The sequence below is a fragment of the Eulemur rufifrons genome, chromosome 2 (genome assembly GCF_041146395.1).
Source record: "Eulemur rufifrons isolate Redbay chromosome 2, OSU_ERuf_1, whole genome shotgun sequence".
In the NCBI taxonomy this organism is placed as follows: domain Eukaryota; kingdom Metazoa; phylum Chordata; class Mammalia; order Primates; family Lemuridae; genus Eulemur; species Eulemur rufifrons.
The window spans coordinates 116,171,062-116,188,465 of NC_090984.1; the positions used below are offsets into that span (position 1 = coordinate 116,171,062).

Consider the following 17,404-nt stretch of genomic DNA (forward strand, 5'->3'; position numbering starts at 1 on the left):
AAAGCATCCAGTCTTGATCGGGACAGTGAGACAAGGTTAATGAACAAAGATCCTCCATAAATCAAGCCCAAGATTGACAACATTTATACTGCAATCAAAGCAATGTATGAAGGAAAAGCACAGATGCTTGGTGGATTATTTAACTCTTTGCTGTATTTTTGACTGAAATGAAAGCATTTTATAATTTCTCTAGTACAAATACAAGGAAATAAGAAATGGCTCAATGGGTTTATGTCCTCATAGCATTAAAACTGTTGTATAGATTTTAGCATAAAATTCATATAGCCAATGCAAAAAAAAATTAAGCTTGAACATATTTTATCTGAAAGTATATTTGCAATATTTAAAATCTATTATTAATTTAAATTACCAAATTAGACTGGCATTTAAATCAAGAACGTAAGAATTTACTAAAAACTACTGGTTAACAATAAGTAGTTGAAAACATATACTTTGGCAGAATGCATGCATTGAGTTTTTATAATCATCTGAGCAGATGAGAAACTCAATATTATTCTTACTTTGTGCTGCTGAAGCTACTGTCTACAATCTAAGTATGTGATACTCCACCAAAAGTAAGAAATCATTATAGTGAATCTATATTAACGGAAGCCAAGAAAATCACTGTTTGGATGTGCTTCTGACCTTGCCTACTGACTCAACCTCTTTTTGGTGCAGCTGGTTAGGACCTGGGCTTGTTCAGATGTTGGGTCACGGCAGCAGTGTGCATGAAGAGCCAGTAAGCCAGAGGCTTTTGTTGGACAAATATGAAGAGGGCAGTTCTGGGTGGTTTGAAAACAGCCTGTTTCTCTCCCCTGCCCTACCCTAGATGGAAGAATAGAGTACAGATGGATTTCTTGGTGCACATATGAATGACAATGAATGTGAGAGGTGCATAAATGATTACCTGTAGGTAGTCAGACTGGATAGCAGTAAGCAGATGGTCTTTGCTGAGTTCATAAAAAACATCCGAAGTCATGACCTGGGAAAATTCCTCACAGAGGAAATGTAAAGCTTGTCGGTGCACCCATTTAGAGCCATATGGATGAGAGCTCCACTTGAGGATGGCAATTAAGGTATCTAATGAGATGCTCTCAGCAATGATATCCTCACAGCCTAAAAGAGAAGGCAAATACTTCTTGAGATTAATCGTAAATATTATTTATTGAACATCAGCGTGCTAGGCACAATACTTAAAAGTAGCAATAGTAAAAAAGAATTCAAGGAGATATATAAAATCTCATGAAAATCACCAAGACTTGGTGGGATGGGGTAACAATAGACTATGGCATCTATAGAAAATCTGCTGCCCTATAGAGACAATTCTATAGGAAAAGCAGAGAATCCTCTCAATCGTTAAAGAAAATAAACATCTACATGCAAATCCAATAATCTGAATAAGACAGTATGGTGGAGAGCTTTGGACCAAACGGGAAAGAAGAGTAGGTAGAAACGCTATAGTTGTAGAAATCATCCAGAGGAAGGATGTGGATGACACTCGACTGATGAGAGAATCCACACCTGAGGAGAAGACAAGTAGGCTGCCAACTACAAAGACATCTGTTCTTTGTATAATCTTAATGAAAACATAACACCTTGCATTGTTGACAGTTTAATCCCTCAGAAAACAGACAAAATATCAAAGTTTTATGCTCATCTGGGCTTAATTCTGGCAAACTTAGAAACAAATAAGTGGTTTAAGTGAAAAAGACCAATATCCTGGAGAAATTAAATATGGTATTTTAAGAAGTCAAAGAAGAAACGAAGAAAATCTGAGGATAGCCAGCTATTCTCCTTAGGAAAGTTCATTTCCAAATTTAAAGATAAAGTATAAAATCTGAGTGACAAAGATTGTGGGAGGGAAAACAGCTAAAGTTGGACAGAAATTCTTCATTAAGTTTACTATAAAATAAAAAACAATCTTGATAATGTGAAAAAAAAGCGGTGTTTAAATGCCACCACCACCACCAAAAACATGGCTATACAGACTGTTCTCTAATGAGCTCAGCGCTTTAAAAGATATACCCAAAAAAGGGCACCAATGAACTTCAGAGACTTTCAAAGTTATTTGTGAAACCATGAAAGCCGAAAAGAGAAAGGGAGTGAATCCCATGTTCAGGTGATAGAAGGCTAATAGCCAACATGGAGTCTACAAAAAGTAAAGCCTCATTCCCTTTTCTGATATGGTACCAGGTAAGGAGAAATATCATATATAATTGTGTAACCTGATTTCCACAAAGTATTTCATGATGTTGCTAGACTGTCAGCACCACAAGATAGAGACTGCTGTCCTCAGTGTATCTCTAGCACCTTCCTGCACATGGTAGGTGCCAGATGAAAACATGCTGAATGTACAAATGAGATCTTTGCAGATAAGATGAAGAGATAGGAGACGGATGACAGAAGAGTGCCTAACAGAACCAATGGTAAGTAGCACTGATTGATTTGGGGGATGGAGTGGGGAGCCTCTGTTTTTGCAGTGTTTATCAAGAACTTGAATAAAGATGTACAAAATATGGTTCAAAATCTCAGATGACCTAAAACTGGGAAACATAGATAACAACACACTGCATAGCAGAATCGTAATTGCCTAACGAAATCGGTTAAAATAAAGTAGAAATGTATCCAGGAAAATCAGAAAGTTCTATACTTAAAGAAAATCAACTGCACAGTACATGATGGGAGAACTAGCTTAACTGCCAACTATGTAAAACAATATATGGGTGCTTTAACTGAATGAATGCAAAATGTGACACAACCGCTATAAAGGTGAAGCAATGTCAGGCTTCGGGTACAAGCATTGAGTCCTGATCAAGGGACTATGTCACACTGCTCTCCTGTGAGGTGCTGTGTTGTTCTGGGCCTTGTGTTTTTTAGATGAGCACTGACCAAGCTGCAGGATTCTCAAGAGGAAGGAAAGAGACTAGAAGAGAGTTTGAGACTTGTCACAGGAAAAAAGCTCCAACCAAACGAGATTATTGAGTTATATAGGAGAAACCTAAGCAGAGACATTAGAGCTGTTTTAAATGTCTGATGGGCCTCCACAAGGCAGGGGAGAAATAACTGACTTCTCTATTGTTCAAGGGTCCGAGAAACAAATGTATATTCAAAGGAGGAAGATTTTGGCTCACTGATAAGAAATTTCCAACAACTAGAATTTCTCTCCTCTCCTCAAGAAAAGTATCCCTCTAGAAAAGTACAAGAGCAGAGGCTGGCTCATTTTGTTAGCAATGCAGTACAAAGAACCCTTACACTGGGTAGGGAACTAAGGTCAGAAGATATCCAAGCTGATTCCATCACAAAGATAAAATCATTTTTAGAAAAATGGTAACAGAGCAAACATAAGATTAATTTATTTAATCTAAATATTAAAATGACATCCTTATAAAGGAATACTCTGAGGCCACCACAATAAGATCCACATATAAATGACACCCAAAGGCATGGATATGTACAGATGACAAGTGGGAAATATGGAAGAGTTTTGAACAGACTTCATGATTTTATGGAGAGCCTTGAATGCCAAGCTGAGGAGGACAGACCTCATCCAGTAGCCAGTAGAGGACTTCTGTTGGTCTGCTGTTTTAAAGTAGGCAATGGAGTAGAATTGAGTAGGATGAGTCAATCTGATAGGAAAGGCAATCTCATAGATGTGTTTGGGAATGAAGCATAGGAAATTATAGAAAAGGTGATCAGTTAAAAGGATGTGTCACAATCCTACTAAACCAGGATACTGGCAGAGGTAAAGAAACAGAATTAAAGATAACATGATCATATATTTAAACTTCTGAGGTTTATAAACAGGATATGGTAAGAAAAAATGGGCTTTAAAATCAGACAGACTGAACTTGAAATCACAGCTGATACTTAGCGCAAAGTTACCTAACTTTGTAAATCACTTAACTCTTTGAGCCTGAAATGCTCTCATCTGTAAAACTGAAATTATATTTCCTACCTCATACGGTTGTTATGAGATATAAATGAGACTCTACCCTTGGCATTCTTCATCTGTTCAAATATTCTGGAGTGTCTAAACTGAGTGTGGTGAATCCCAGCTCTTTTTACCACCTGCTTTCCTGGTGTGTCACCCGCCCCACAGCCTTCATTCTGTTGTATCCAACTCCCTGGTCAATAGCTCCAACCCAGAGCTCTCTCTGGACTCCCAGGGTCACTCCTTACTTTCACTGGATGGTTCCACATAGATATTCCACAGATATCTTAAATGCAAAAGTCAATTCATTCCTTCTGGAAAGCCTAGCCCTCCCCTTCCTAATCCGTTTTAGAGAAGGATATCACATCTACTCAGTCACCAAAGTCAGAGATCTGAGTACTATTATTGATCTCTTCTCCTGAAGCCCACATCCAATCTATCACCAAATGCTGTTCATTCTTCTTTTAAATCCATCCCCTCCACTGAATTTCCACTGAATCTTTAACATCTCCTTTTCAGAATCTGATACTTTTTCCTTGCATTATTGAAATAGCCTTAAGAAAATTCCCACCTCCAGTTTTTCCCTTTCTAATTCTGTTTTCTGTATTGTTGCCATAATGATCTTTTAAAATGTAACAAATTATTCGATAGCTTCAAGCTGCAAGTGACTTCAAGATATAGTTCAAACTGCCTATCTGTTGATCTAGCATCTGCCTACACTCTAGCCCTCTCCCTGTCAGGCAGGAGGACTGCTTAAGTCCAGGAGTTTGAGGTTGCAGTGAGCTATGAATGATGCCACTGCACTCTAGCCCAGGCAACAGAGTAAGATCCTGTCTCTCTCTCTCTCTCTCTCTCACACACACACACACACACACACACACACATACGACTCATCTTAGATGTTTCCTCTTTTAAGAGCCTACCTTAATCCAGCTCCCTAAAGCCTAGGGCAGGTATTCCTCCAATCTAAAAGGTTTGCTGGTGTTCTGTGTTTCTCTCTATAACATCACTAAACTCTCATAATACTTTATTTTGCTTACATATTTGTCTGCTGACTCCTCCACCAGACTGAGTTCCTTTGTGGTAGAGGCCCCACCTTATTTCTGATTCTGTAGAGCCTGTCACCTAGTTGATAATTAATTAAAAGCAAACAATAATACCTAATTTTTTTAAAACTTACTATGTGCATATGCCAAGCTCTGTGCTACGTGCTTACCTTAGAATATTAAATTCTGGCACTTCTTCTTGAAGAAGGTGGTATAAATTATTAATTCCCATTTTACAGATGAGAAAACTAAGATGACAAAGATGGTCAGATTCATGGTGACAAAGTGATCCCAACACAAATCCCTCAAGACCAACGCACAGATTGGAATGCCCACTTTATGTGCAGTGCAGATACTCAGTTCTAGTGAGCAGAATGTCATATAATCTCTCCCAGCACTTCTCAAACTATCTTGGGTCAAAGGAACAGTTTTTGGTTTTTCTTTTTAAATTTTCAATCTGTCACGGACCAATACTTTCATAAAATTCAGCAAAAACACAGCTTGAATATTGTGGCAATTGTCAGAAAAGCTTCTGAATGCTTTCTCTCAATTCCTGTAATCCCACTCACTGCAGACACACTTTGAACATTACTGCTCTGTAGAGTCCCTTCTTCTTTTGGGATCTGGGCTGGCCCTCCTGCCTTCTGCCATGCAAAGAATACACTGTGGCTAGCTTGTTGGTCTTAGGGGGCGGGGGTGGGGTGAGAATGAGCAGCAGGGGAGCAAAGCCAACCATGCTGACCCATATGGCAACTTAAGTGGCCCCAACTAACGCGGAACCTTGTGAGAAATAAATGTTTGTTGTTCAATACCATTGAGGTTTTCAGGTTTTTGTTACACAGCAATGGTTGACTAATAAACCATATAACTTTTGGGATGAACTCAAAAGCTTTTTTTTTTTTTTTTTTGAGACAGAGTCTCACTCTGTTGCCCAGGCTAGAGTGAGTGCCGTGGCGTCAGCCTAGCTCACAGCAACCTCAAACTCCTGAACTCAAGCGATCCTCCTGTCTCAGCCTCCCGAGTAGCTGGGACTACAGGCATGCGCCACCATGCCCAGCTAATTTTTTCTATATATATTTTTAGCTGTCCATATAATTTCTTTCTATTTTTAGTAGAGATGGGGTCTCGCTCTTGCTCAGGCTGGTCTCGAACTCCTGAGCTCAAACGATCCGCCCACCTCAGCCTCCCAGAGTCCTAGGATTACAGGCGTGAGCCACCGTGCCCGGCCTCAAAAGCTTTTATTAACAATTTTTCCTTGTAATAGAAAAAGTCCACCTGTAGCCAAGGCATTTCATGGACAAAAGGCACCAGTGCACTCTGCTCAGGTAGTAGGTTTTCAATGATGCTGTTAGGAGGTTGGCGGATGGTATAAAGTCAACGTCTTAGAATTCCTTTTGCTTGTGTAATAACCATACTTTACAGATCCATTTCCTACTTGTTTAATTCTTTTCTATTCTCTTTCAATAGAATATTTTCTTTCTAATCCTCAATGTGGGCAAAAATGTCTCTTTTCAAAAACTTGAGCTATACAACCAATATGAATGAATAATCAAGTTGAGCTACAAAGAGGTAAAACTAATTTGAAATTTGGTAACACAAATGATTGTTACTGCTACATGTTAAACAGGAGCACTTCCTGTTTTTATTATTAAAATTTTTGGTTTTCTTTTCATGTTTGTTCCTCTGGTAACTAAAATATGCCTCAGTGTTGACAGCTCTCCTGAATACACTCTCATATCTGCCTTTATCCCCCTCACACTCTCCATTGTTCCTAGGTATGCTCTCCTACTTATTTTGCCAATATGAGTGGAAAATCTTTTCACTGGCTCATGTCTATCAGGAAATATATAAATAGCTTCCAGATCCCGAGTTTCATATTGGAGTTGGGGCGGGAAAAGGAAGAAGGAAACAGGCAAGAGGGAGGGAAGGAAAGAAAGGAACTGTGGAGAGAGATTATAGCTTACCATGTCACATAAAACAGTATCACAAGTTTAGAGCAAGGCTGGCCTTAGACTGGGCCTGGTGAGTCTTCAGTGAGGCATCAGAGTTAGAAATAAGACTTAAAGTGCAAACAGGCTTAAGAGAAAAGTTGCTTCAATTCTTTCCTACTAACCTATACATGATTGATTCTGAGGAAAAGAATTAAGAAATAACAGGGAAGAGAAGGTGGCGGGTAGCAGTAGAAATAGCATGGGCTTTGAATTTGGGCAGTTCTATCACTGACCCCGAACTCTCTAACTTATCAGCCTGTGCTGGATCAAAACACACCCTCTGTGATTCATATGCCCTCATCTGTAGGTCTTCCTTCAAAATACTCTTTGATTAGCCTTTTTATTTTCCATGCTCACTAATACCACTTTTGTTCAAATCCTCAGCACCTCACGCATCAATTACTGAAATATTTCCTACTGTCTCCCTCCCTCCAGTGTAGCAATCCAAACAGAGCACACCACTGAAAGGTTTGCTTTCTAAAACACCACTATCATCACATCATCCCAACAAATCTATTTTAAAAAGGCAACCAAGAATTCCAGATCTAAGGCAGAAAATAAGTCAGACACATGGGTTAAAGACAAGCCATCTTGCACTTCAGCGTTTTACGCTGTCAGTCCTTGCTTGGATGCTGTGACTTCTGAGAGCTCCTCTCTACTATTCCTCAGGAAGACAATTCTGAAGAGTCTAAACCCAGGTGCCTGTAGTGGTGACCAGCTCAATGACCCACTCTCGTACTGCTCTCCCTCCTTCCCAGTTTCATACCCTCCACTCTAGTTCATAACTACTTACTGAATAAATGACCTGCATACAAGCCTTTGTTTTGGGATGTGCTTTCAGCAGGGACTATGGGGAATGGGAGGAGATAACCAGACAAGGAGAGCTAGTAATAGAAATGGCCCTAGAAAATAAGATTCTTGAATGAGATTCTAGAACTAGCTCACTCACTGGTCAGATGGCAAAAAAGACCTACCCACTCCCTCACATTCCGTAAGTGGGGTGGTGATAACCCTTTCAAGCAGCAGCGTGACAATACAAAGATTTTTTTACCAGTAGTAGATTAAAATGAGGTGTATATGAAAGGTGAAGTAGTAGTTCAGCAATAGTGGTGGCACTGGAATGGAATGGGAACATTAGGTCCTGATGTTCGCCGGCTTTAGTTAACAGCCTTAGAAGCCACGAAAAAAGAAAACGACAGGCTCAGGTTAGCCAACCCTCAAATATAGGCATTCTTCAAATTCTGAAGACTTCCAGGTCAGTGTTTAAAGAGATCCTATGTCCTGCAGCTGCAGGCACACTGCCAAAACTCAGGCTCAAGATTTAAGAATATCAGAGCTACAAAAGAGATGCGAAAAAAGCCTCGACAAGTCTTCTATGATAAAATGTGGGTTCTGATAGGAAGAGGGACACAGAAACCTGGAATGGGGATATTTGGGTGGATCAGCTGAGCATATTAAACCCCAAGATTAACTTGAATTTTCTGGGCTGGGAGAAGCAGCTTCCCAAATTCTTTGCTAGAGAGTAGCAGCCTCCCCTTGTCCGGAGATCCTACAGGGGCCTGAAAAGATACTGCTTGTCTTTTTCAAGATCTGCCCTTGTCTCCTCTCACTACCTCTAAACCAATAATCAAGATCAGGTTCACAGTACAGTCTGAGTGGGAAAAATAGTCCCTGTTCTGGGAGGAAAGAGTGTAAGATACCCAAAGAATTGCAAAACCTGGCTATATGCACTGGCAGGTCCTGAAGGTACACTTGTGGGAATGGATCTTGGGTGTGTTGAACCAAGGTGCAGGGTTTGTGGTGCCACAACAGGAGCAGGAAGGTCAGACATGGTAGCTCAGCCTGTAATCCCAGCACTTTGAAAGGCCAAAACAGGAGGATCACTTGAAGTCTGGAGTTCTAGACAACAGGAGCAGGAAAGAGGCTTTTTTTGGAAACCAGGGAATTCACTGGGACATCTGGTGCTTCTTTGCCCAGTGATAACAGAGACTCAGCAATTATATTAGCAACTATGGATAAAGAAACCAAAAACTCAGATACCTCTGGGATGAAGGTCTGGGTCACCCCACCTGGTAGGCTGCCTAGTCCTGCTGAAATATTGGCAAATAATAATGAAATCTACATTTGTTGAAGGAAGAGGGAGATTGTGCTCAGAACTGTTTCCACAGAGGTGCTAGTGGGAGAACTCCTCTGGATCCTACTACTCTCCCTTTCAGACCTTCACTTCCCCAGCTTCTACAAGTTTGTAAGGTCTAATTCTTATAATATTTCCCTTATCTCATAAGTCAGAGTTCTTTAGCTTCCCCATCTGAACTCTGATAAAGTCATGATGAGAACATTAGTTGGAGCTTCCAGCCAGTTGCAACAGCTGGACTGTGGCAAATTCCATCATCTTCCTTAACTCTTTTGTAGAGGTGTGGCTGACCACCACTTTGAAGATTCTGTGAATTGGATTTAATGAGGCACACACACTTAGATCTGAGTGATGCAAGAAGTAGACTGAATTAAGCAATTCTGTGCCCACCTCACATCCTGGCTTTCACTGGAGCAACCCAGTTTCATGACAGCACCTTGTAACATGGTGTAACATGACAGCACCTTGCCTCAGCTGTACCTCTGTACCTCTTGTATTCTGCTGTGGATATTCTGACCCATAGAGTAGGCACCTCTGAGAATCTGTTAGGCACCTGTACACGTGCGAATCATGCAAGGGAGTAAAACACCCAATGAGAAACACTTTTTCAAAAGGGGAATGGAAGCTGGTGGGTAAATGCTCCCCTCTTTCTTCCCTCATGTGGACAATCTGAAGTGTATTCCATGTGGCTTGTCAGAGGGTTCCAGCAGAATTAAGCCCAGTTGCCCATAACAGTAATTAGCTCAGAACACACACTTGTGCTGGCTGGGGCTCAGGCTCGGTCCCTGCCATGTGGTCCTCTCATCAGGCCATCTCGTAACACAGCAGCCTACTTCTTCAAAGCTGCAAGGGAAAAAGTCTCTAGTGTAAGTGTGCTATCCAGACAGAGTCTTACATGACAACGTAACCATGGGAATGACATCCCATCATCTTTGCCATACTGCATTGGTTAGAAACAAGTCATAGGTCACACCCACACTTAAGGAGAAGGGATTACATAAGAGTGTGAAGACCAGAAAATGGGGTTCACAGGGTTCTTCACCTTAGGGTCTACTTGTTGCAGAAAGTTTCAGATCACCCCAGTGATATACTTCTAACAAACAGAACAATCCTAACCACTTTAGTCTGCCCTTAGCACCCCCATTCTTTTGATCTACTTCAGCTGTATTTTCTCAGAACACATTTAACTTTATCATATCTCTGAAGAGTGGGAAGAATACAATTTGTATTTTAGGTAAAGATGCATCACAGTTTGACAAAAAATTTAAAATGTTGGATTTTTCTCTGGGCTTTATTTCTTACACCCTTATAGGTAACGTCTAGGAATCTCATTATCCCTGTTGGGTAAAGAGGCGTAATACAGCGATATAGTTTTATTAGAGTGTAATATCCAGAAGTGTGTTGTTAGGTGATTTTGTCATTGTGCAAACATCATAGAGTGTACTTACATAAACCTACATAGTATAGCCTATACATACCTAGGCTATATGGTACAGCTATTGCTCCTAGGCTACAAACCTATACGGCATATTACCATACTGAATACTACAGGCAACTGTAATACAATGGTAAGTATCTGTGTATCTAAATATAGAAAAGGTACAGTAAAAATATAATAACCTTATAGAACCACTGTCACATATGTGGTATACAGTACATGACTGTATTTATCCACATGGAAGTATTGTCTTTCAAGTTTCTAACCCTATTAACAGCCTTCAAGATTTTCTTGCAATAGCTAAATGCCAGAAGACATTAGTTATACTATAGATCTAATCTAAATATCTTTTTATGTTCCCTTTCAATATATTTTAAATTATGTCCTGAGACAATCTCTGGATTGTCTATCTGAAAGGATATATGGTGGGTGCAGTAGCTCATGCCTATAATCCTAGAACTTTGGGAAGCCAACGCAGGAGGATTGCTTGAGGTCAGGAGTTCGAGATCAGCCTAAGCAAGAGCAAGACCCTGTCCGACTGAAAATAGAAAAATTAGCCGGGTGTCGGGGCACATGCCTGTAGTCCCAGCTACTCGGGAGGCTGAGGCAGGAGGATTGCTTGAGCCCACGAGTTTGAGGTTGCAGTGAGCTATGATGGTGCCACTGCACTCCAGCCTGGGTGATGGAACGAGACCCTGTCTCAAATAAGCAAACAAATAAATAAATAAAAGGATTCATAAGAAATTGGTAACATTAGTTGCCTCTGGAGGAGAATTGAATGGCTGGGGACAAAGTTAGAAGGGTGAGAGACTCTTTGCTGAATACCCTCTTTTGAATTCTGTTCCATGTGAATGTTTTACCTCTTCAAAAAATTAAATTAAAACACACACCAGGCTATGGAAGTTGCCAAGGGTTCCTTCCCTTAGTGATTAGTAAAAAATCAAATGCTAACCACAAAACCAAGTGAATACTGGAAAGGAAAAGAGAAGGTTCTCTACTTTGAGAACATTACTTTCTTCTGATGGGAAAGAGACAATTACTGAGATTCATGCTACTTTATGTGTGAAAATGTACACTGAATGCTTGTATTCTTTACTTTTATAGCTTCTACCAAGCTATGTGAAAGTGAAAAGCAGACAGAGAAAGACAGGAAGAAGCTGAAAACTTCTAGAAAATAACTTTTAGTAATTTAGTAAAGTAGGAGGCTAAAGCATACAGACAACTGATAAAAGATTTCTCTATAAGCCATGAAACCACCGCCACACACACAGGATTAAATTTAAGAACTCTTAAGATACTTAATTGAATATTGACTGAAATTTCCTTAATGTTTTCTTTATAAATTAGTGTTCTCTAATATGACATTTTTAGTGTTTACATTTAAGTGTTTTGGGAGGTAATGAGAACAGTATAATGAAAGGGAAAAGCATTCATGGGAATGTTAGTTCTCTGGACACAGACACTACATATAACCCTTTACTATACTACAATGCAGGGGGCTCTAACTCTGGGGACTGCAGCAGGCCTGAACTCCCTGAACTTGAACGCGTTCTTATGTGCAGGCATCTTGCTGGAAGAGAGATGTAGGAGCTACCTCTAGAGTTGGACTGACCAACCACAAACCCAATCCCAAATCCAATTCTCTTTAGCTGTGTGATGTGTGAAATTTTTGCCTGTTTCCTCATCTGAAAAATGTGGATAATACTATCTACCTCACGGGTTACTTTGAAGAATAAATAACATATACATAGCTGGCCCTTAGTACATTGTTTATTAACAACTTATGGTAAACACTCAAAGGATGACAGCTATTACTACAAGTAGGATTCCTCGTTAAGGGTACTCACTGTGCTGGTGTATTCTAATTTAAAAGCACACACACTGGCCGGGCGCGGTGGCTCACGCCTGTAATCCTAGCTCTCTGGGAGGCCGAGGTGGGCGGATCGTTTGAGCTCAGGAGTTCGAGACCAGCCTGAGCAAGAGCGAGACCCCATCTCTACTAAAAATAGAAAGAAATTATATGGACAACTAAAAATTTATATAGAAAAAATTAGCCGGGCATGGTGGTGCATGCCTGTAGTCCCAGCTACTCGGGAGGCTGAGACAGGAGGATCGCTTGAGCTCAGGAGTTTGAGGTTGCTGTGAGCTAAGCTGACGCCACGGCACTCACTCTAGCCTGGGCAACAGAGTGAGACTCTGTCTCAAAAAAAAAAAAAATAAAAATAAAAGCACACACAGGATTTGTGGGGTGTGCAAGAGGGTAGGAAGGAAGCATAGTCTCAAGAGAGCAAAGCAAGCCAAAGCTCTATAAACGGAATAGTCAGTGACAACCTAAATGTACTATACAATTTCCTATCACTGATTTATTAAAATGTTAAATAAAAACAATTCTAGTATTCAGTATGTGAAAAACCCATAGATTCACACCTTTTTATCTAAAAACAAAAGATACCCATTTTCACCTCAACCATATCTCACTAGTGCTGAAGAGTAAACTGGTATTCTTAATTTTATTACAATAACAAAGAGAAAAGTCTACAGCTTTTGGGGAGAGTCACGTAATTATGCTTTTCAGAAAACTTGCTGACATCTCCTGGTTGGTTACCTCTTACATGTGATTGTGTGCGCCCTTGGAAACAATGCACTCACAGACGATTTCTTCTCAGAGGTCATATTCCCTCTGTACCCAACTAGGAAAGAGTAGTTCTAAAATCAGAAGGACCAGGATTCAAATCTTGGCCTTAACACTTTCTAGCTACAACCCTAGGTAAGTGACAATATTTTCAAGTCTCAATTTATCTGCAAATGGAGATAATACCTACCATGGAGAATAATGTAAGTAAAGTGTTTAGCACAGTGCCTGACAAAGAACAGGTGCTCAATAAATTCTCCCGCATAAATCAAATACAAAACTTTTAAGAATTAGTAATCTTGATCTGTAATCTAGATTTTATCTGCTTAGAGAATTACACGTATTTTTTTTAAAACCCCACTATTTCTAGAACATTTTTTAGGGTCTCTGCATGTTGCAGCCAAAGACAATTTTCAGAAAATACAAATGTAACCATGTCACAAGCCTTGCTATAGTCAGGATAAAGCCAATTGCCTCAGCTTAGCATACAAAGTTCTTTGTCACACAGCCCTGTAGCCTCATCTCTCTTATCTTTGCAACCCCAACTCCCCTCAACCAAAAAGTTTTTGCTCTTATTTATGCAGGCCTTTGTACCTATAGTTCCTTCTGCCTGATGTGCTCCCTTTTACGTCCAATCTTTACTTAACTCCTATTCATCCTCCAGGTCTCGCTTTTCTGAGAATTTCTTGATAATGTCCTCCTGCTCTCACTCTCCATATTGGGTTCTGGGCTCCTCTTCTTCCTAGGTGCTCCCCAGGCATCCAGTGCTCTGCTCTATTAGGGTACTTGCACTGTAACTGCCTACACAGTTCCACCGTAGCAGTCATTTACCACTAGACTATTATATTTATTACTTTAACTAATCTCAAGGCCTGGCATACAGTAAGGGCTAAATAAGTGTTTGTTAAATAAAGTATAGGAGTCATAGTGCTAATTCTACTGAGGGGCTCATTTGAATTGATAGGCTGTATCTTTTTCACCCCTAGTAATATTCCATTTTAACCTTTACTTGCTTGAAAACTCACAGCAGCTGTTCCCTCAGGTTTACAGACCTATTATATCAGATTTATAATTCTATATTCATCTACCTCTATTTAATTTAGTACCTCTGAAAAATTGACATCAAAATGTAGTTTAGGAGTGGTTATTCACACCACTAAAGACTTTAGATACTTAATTTTATTGTTTACACTTCTAGACAAAAAACTATCAATCTAGAGTTTAAGATGAAACATAAGATAAATGAATCACACAGTTTAGGATTATTTCTGAACCACTCATAATTATATACAAGCTCAGATGTCAACAGATTTAGAAAAACAATGTAATGCCCATATGTTTTCTAGAACTATTTTAGTGAATTACAGTTTCAAAACTCAACATTGTCCTTTAATGTAAACTTTAATTAGGGAGAAACATTTACAGTGGAAACCTAATATTAAAAATAAACCACTTCAGAAAAGGCCTAACTCTATTATGGTTGAAGAGGAATATAGAAACAAAGACATGTAAGTGTGCCAGTGTATTTTCAGTTTTCTGGCACTACTTTCAGATACATGAATTATTTCACCTTCAAACTCTATGACATGTAAAACATTTATCAGAAGTTTTATAAACATGTCAATCCCAAGCATGAAGCATATAAACATGTTTTTAGTGCAAAGAACCATAAAAGAGCTTAAAGCCTTTTAATATATCACAGTCATCCCCTTTGTGGAGATATACTTAGAAAGGCTAACCTATATTAATTTATAATAGAGACTGATAGCCCTTTTCACCAAAATATATGAAAAAATGGTTGAAGCCAAGCAGTTTCTGGACAGTTTATATTCACTGCATGTTTCAGCAGTTCCATAAACACACTCCAAACTAAGATCTGGTCCTTTGGAGATATGTTTTAAAAGGTACTTTTTGGCAGTGGCTCACACCTGCAATCCTAGCAGTTTGGGAGGCTGAGGTGGGAGGATTGCTTGAGGTCAGGAGTTCAAGACCAGACTGGGCAACTTAGTGAGACCCCTGTCTCTACAAAAAAATAATAAAAATTAGCCAGGCATGGTGGCATGTGCCTGTACTCTCAGCTACTCGGGAGGCTGAGGCAGGAAAATCATTTGATTCTAGGAGTTGGAGGCTACAGTGAGCTATGATGATGCCATTGCACTCTAGCTCAGGCAACCGAGGCCTTGTCTCAAAAAAAAAAAGATACTTTTTGTCCATAGTAGTTGTCACTGGGGAAAGCGTTCTTAAATACCTTTAGTTTTATTTATATTATCTGAATATTCAACCATTAGTGTATCTCTTACTTATATTTTTAGAAAGTAACTTAAAAAACATGCAGTCATTAAAAAGAGTAACCATATATGTACTGAAATAAAAAATTTTCCAAGTTTTAAGTACGAAAAAAGCAAAACAGGTAATTAGTATAATGCTATGCATACTACAACAGAACAAGATATTCATATGAAATACACACACACAAAACTTCATGCACATACAAAGATTTGTAAGGAAACCCATCAAACTGTTCACAGTATGTCACTAATAAGGATTTGGAAAAGGCAGTAGTAGTGGGTGAAAGTACACTTTATACGATGTTTCTATATCATTCCCCTTTTTTCCAACAATGAGCATGAACTGATTTTGAAATGATTTAATTCAAATTTAAAGTTCTGGCATAGAGTTGTTATAGGAGGTGTTTATGAATGTTACCAAATATACTATCTAAAAGTCCTTTGAAGTACAAAGTGTATGAGAAGCTTGGCTACTGAGTAAGTAGTAGGTGCTCAGTAAATTCTTATTTTGAAGTCCATTTTTGATCTGTAGAAGTAGCCTTAGAGAGGTAGCAACCTAAGCACTTGTTTCTTGAACTCTAAATCGGGAAGAACAATAGCAACTACCACACAGGTTACCACAGAGATTAAGTAAGGTAATCCACAACAAGAGCTTAGCCCAGTGTCTTCCACAGAGTAGCAACTAAATAATATCATTACTAATCTATCTTAATTCTTGAAATAGTTTCTTCCAGCCACTTCCCAAGCTAGAAAAAGACACAATGCTTATGTCTGGTTACAGTCCTTCTCTGGATGTTTTAGAGGTAAGAGCAATGCTTGGTTTTACGGCAGAAACTTCAACTCTACATCTCAATTCTAAGTTTGAAAAGCCAGGATATTTGTACAATAGAGGTTTTTTTTCTTCCTTCTTTTCCCTTCTCAGTTACTAATGCCCTCCCCTGAATCCCTATTTTCCTTACACCAAATAACCTGCATCTTGGACTCCATTTGTTTTTGTACTCCTTGGTGGTAGAAGGTCCAAGAAGAATAGTCAAAACTTGACTATGGCAGAGTCAGAAAACTAAAAATACGTTAGTGCTTTTGATAAAAAGTGACAAATAGGCTATTTCTCTTAGTGTTTCCAAGAGAAAAAGACTATAATTAAATCAAACTATAGTGACGTGGGAGTTTACACCAATCAGCCCACCACCATGGGAAAGCTCTATGGACCATTTTTTATGACCGTGCTTTGCCATCTAATGTTGAATGTTCCCTGCAATTGTAATCATACAGGTGCTGAGATTGAATGTGACATATGCACCTTGTTTAAAGAGTCTGAATCTGGTAATTTTCTATACTTTGGAAACTTGAAACTGTGCTGTCAAATAATGTGTTAAAGAAAATAATTCTAACTTTTAGAAAATTTCTATTAAAGAGCTAACACAATTCAGTTTTTAAAACATTTGTTAAGGCCCTCCAAACTGTGAGCCAGGCACAGTGCTTGGTGCCTACACATCTGTGAAGATGAGTTTAAGTTGAATAACCCAGACAGAATTTATACAGTTAGTATGTGGCAGAGCCAGGATTAGAACACAGATTTAGCTTCAAAGTTCTTATTTACAAAACACCAGTGCATTGGGACACTGCTATTTATCTCTGAACCTTTCTGCCAAATGAGAAATCCATTCTCCAAGTTTTGCAACATTGTGAGGATGAAATGAAACAATGTATGTGAAGTACCTGTCATGAAGCTAAGTACATAGTAACATTCAAAAATTGGGCCAGGCACAGTGGCTCAAGCCTGTAATCCCAGCACTTTGGGAGGTCAAGGCAGGAGGATCACTTGAACCCGGAAGTTTGAGATCAGCCTGGGGAACGTACCAAGACCCCTGCCTCTATAAAAATTTTAAAAATTAGCTGGGCATGTGTAGTGTGTGCCTGTAGTCCTAGCTACTCCAGAGGCTG

General features: G+C 39.3%; 1 protein-coding gene across 1 annotated transcript in view; it reads right to left on the reverse strand.

The window, feature by feature from the left end:
* The window catches only part of BTBD7 (BTB domain containing 7), an 81,388-nt gene that overhangs the window by 18,322 nt on the left and 45,662 nt on the right, over nt 1-17,404 (reverse strand). The window contains exon 4 of the mRNA XM_069465251.1: nt 908-1,116. Coding sequence (XP_069321352.1) covers nt 908-1,116 — 209 coding nt within the window. The remainder of the gene's footprint in view (nt 1-907; nt 1,117-17,404) is intronic.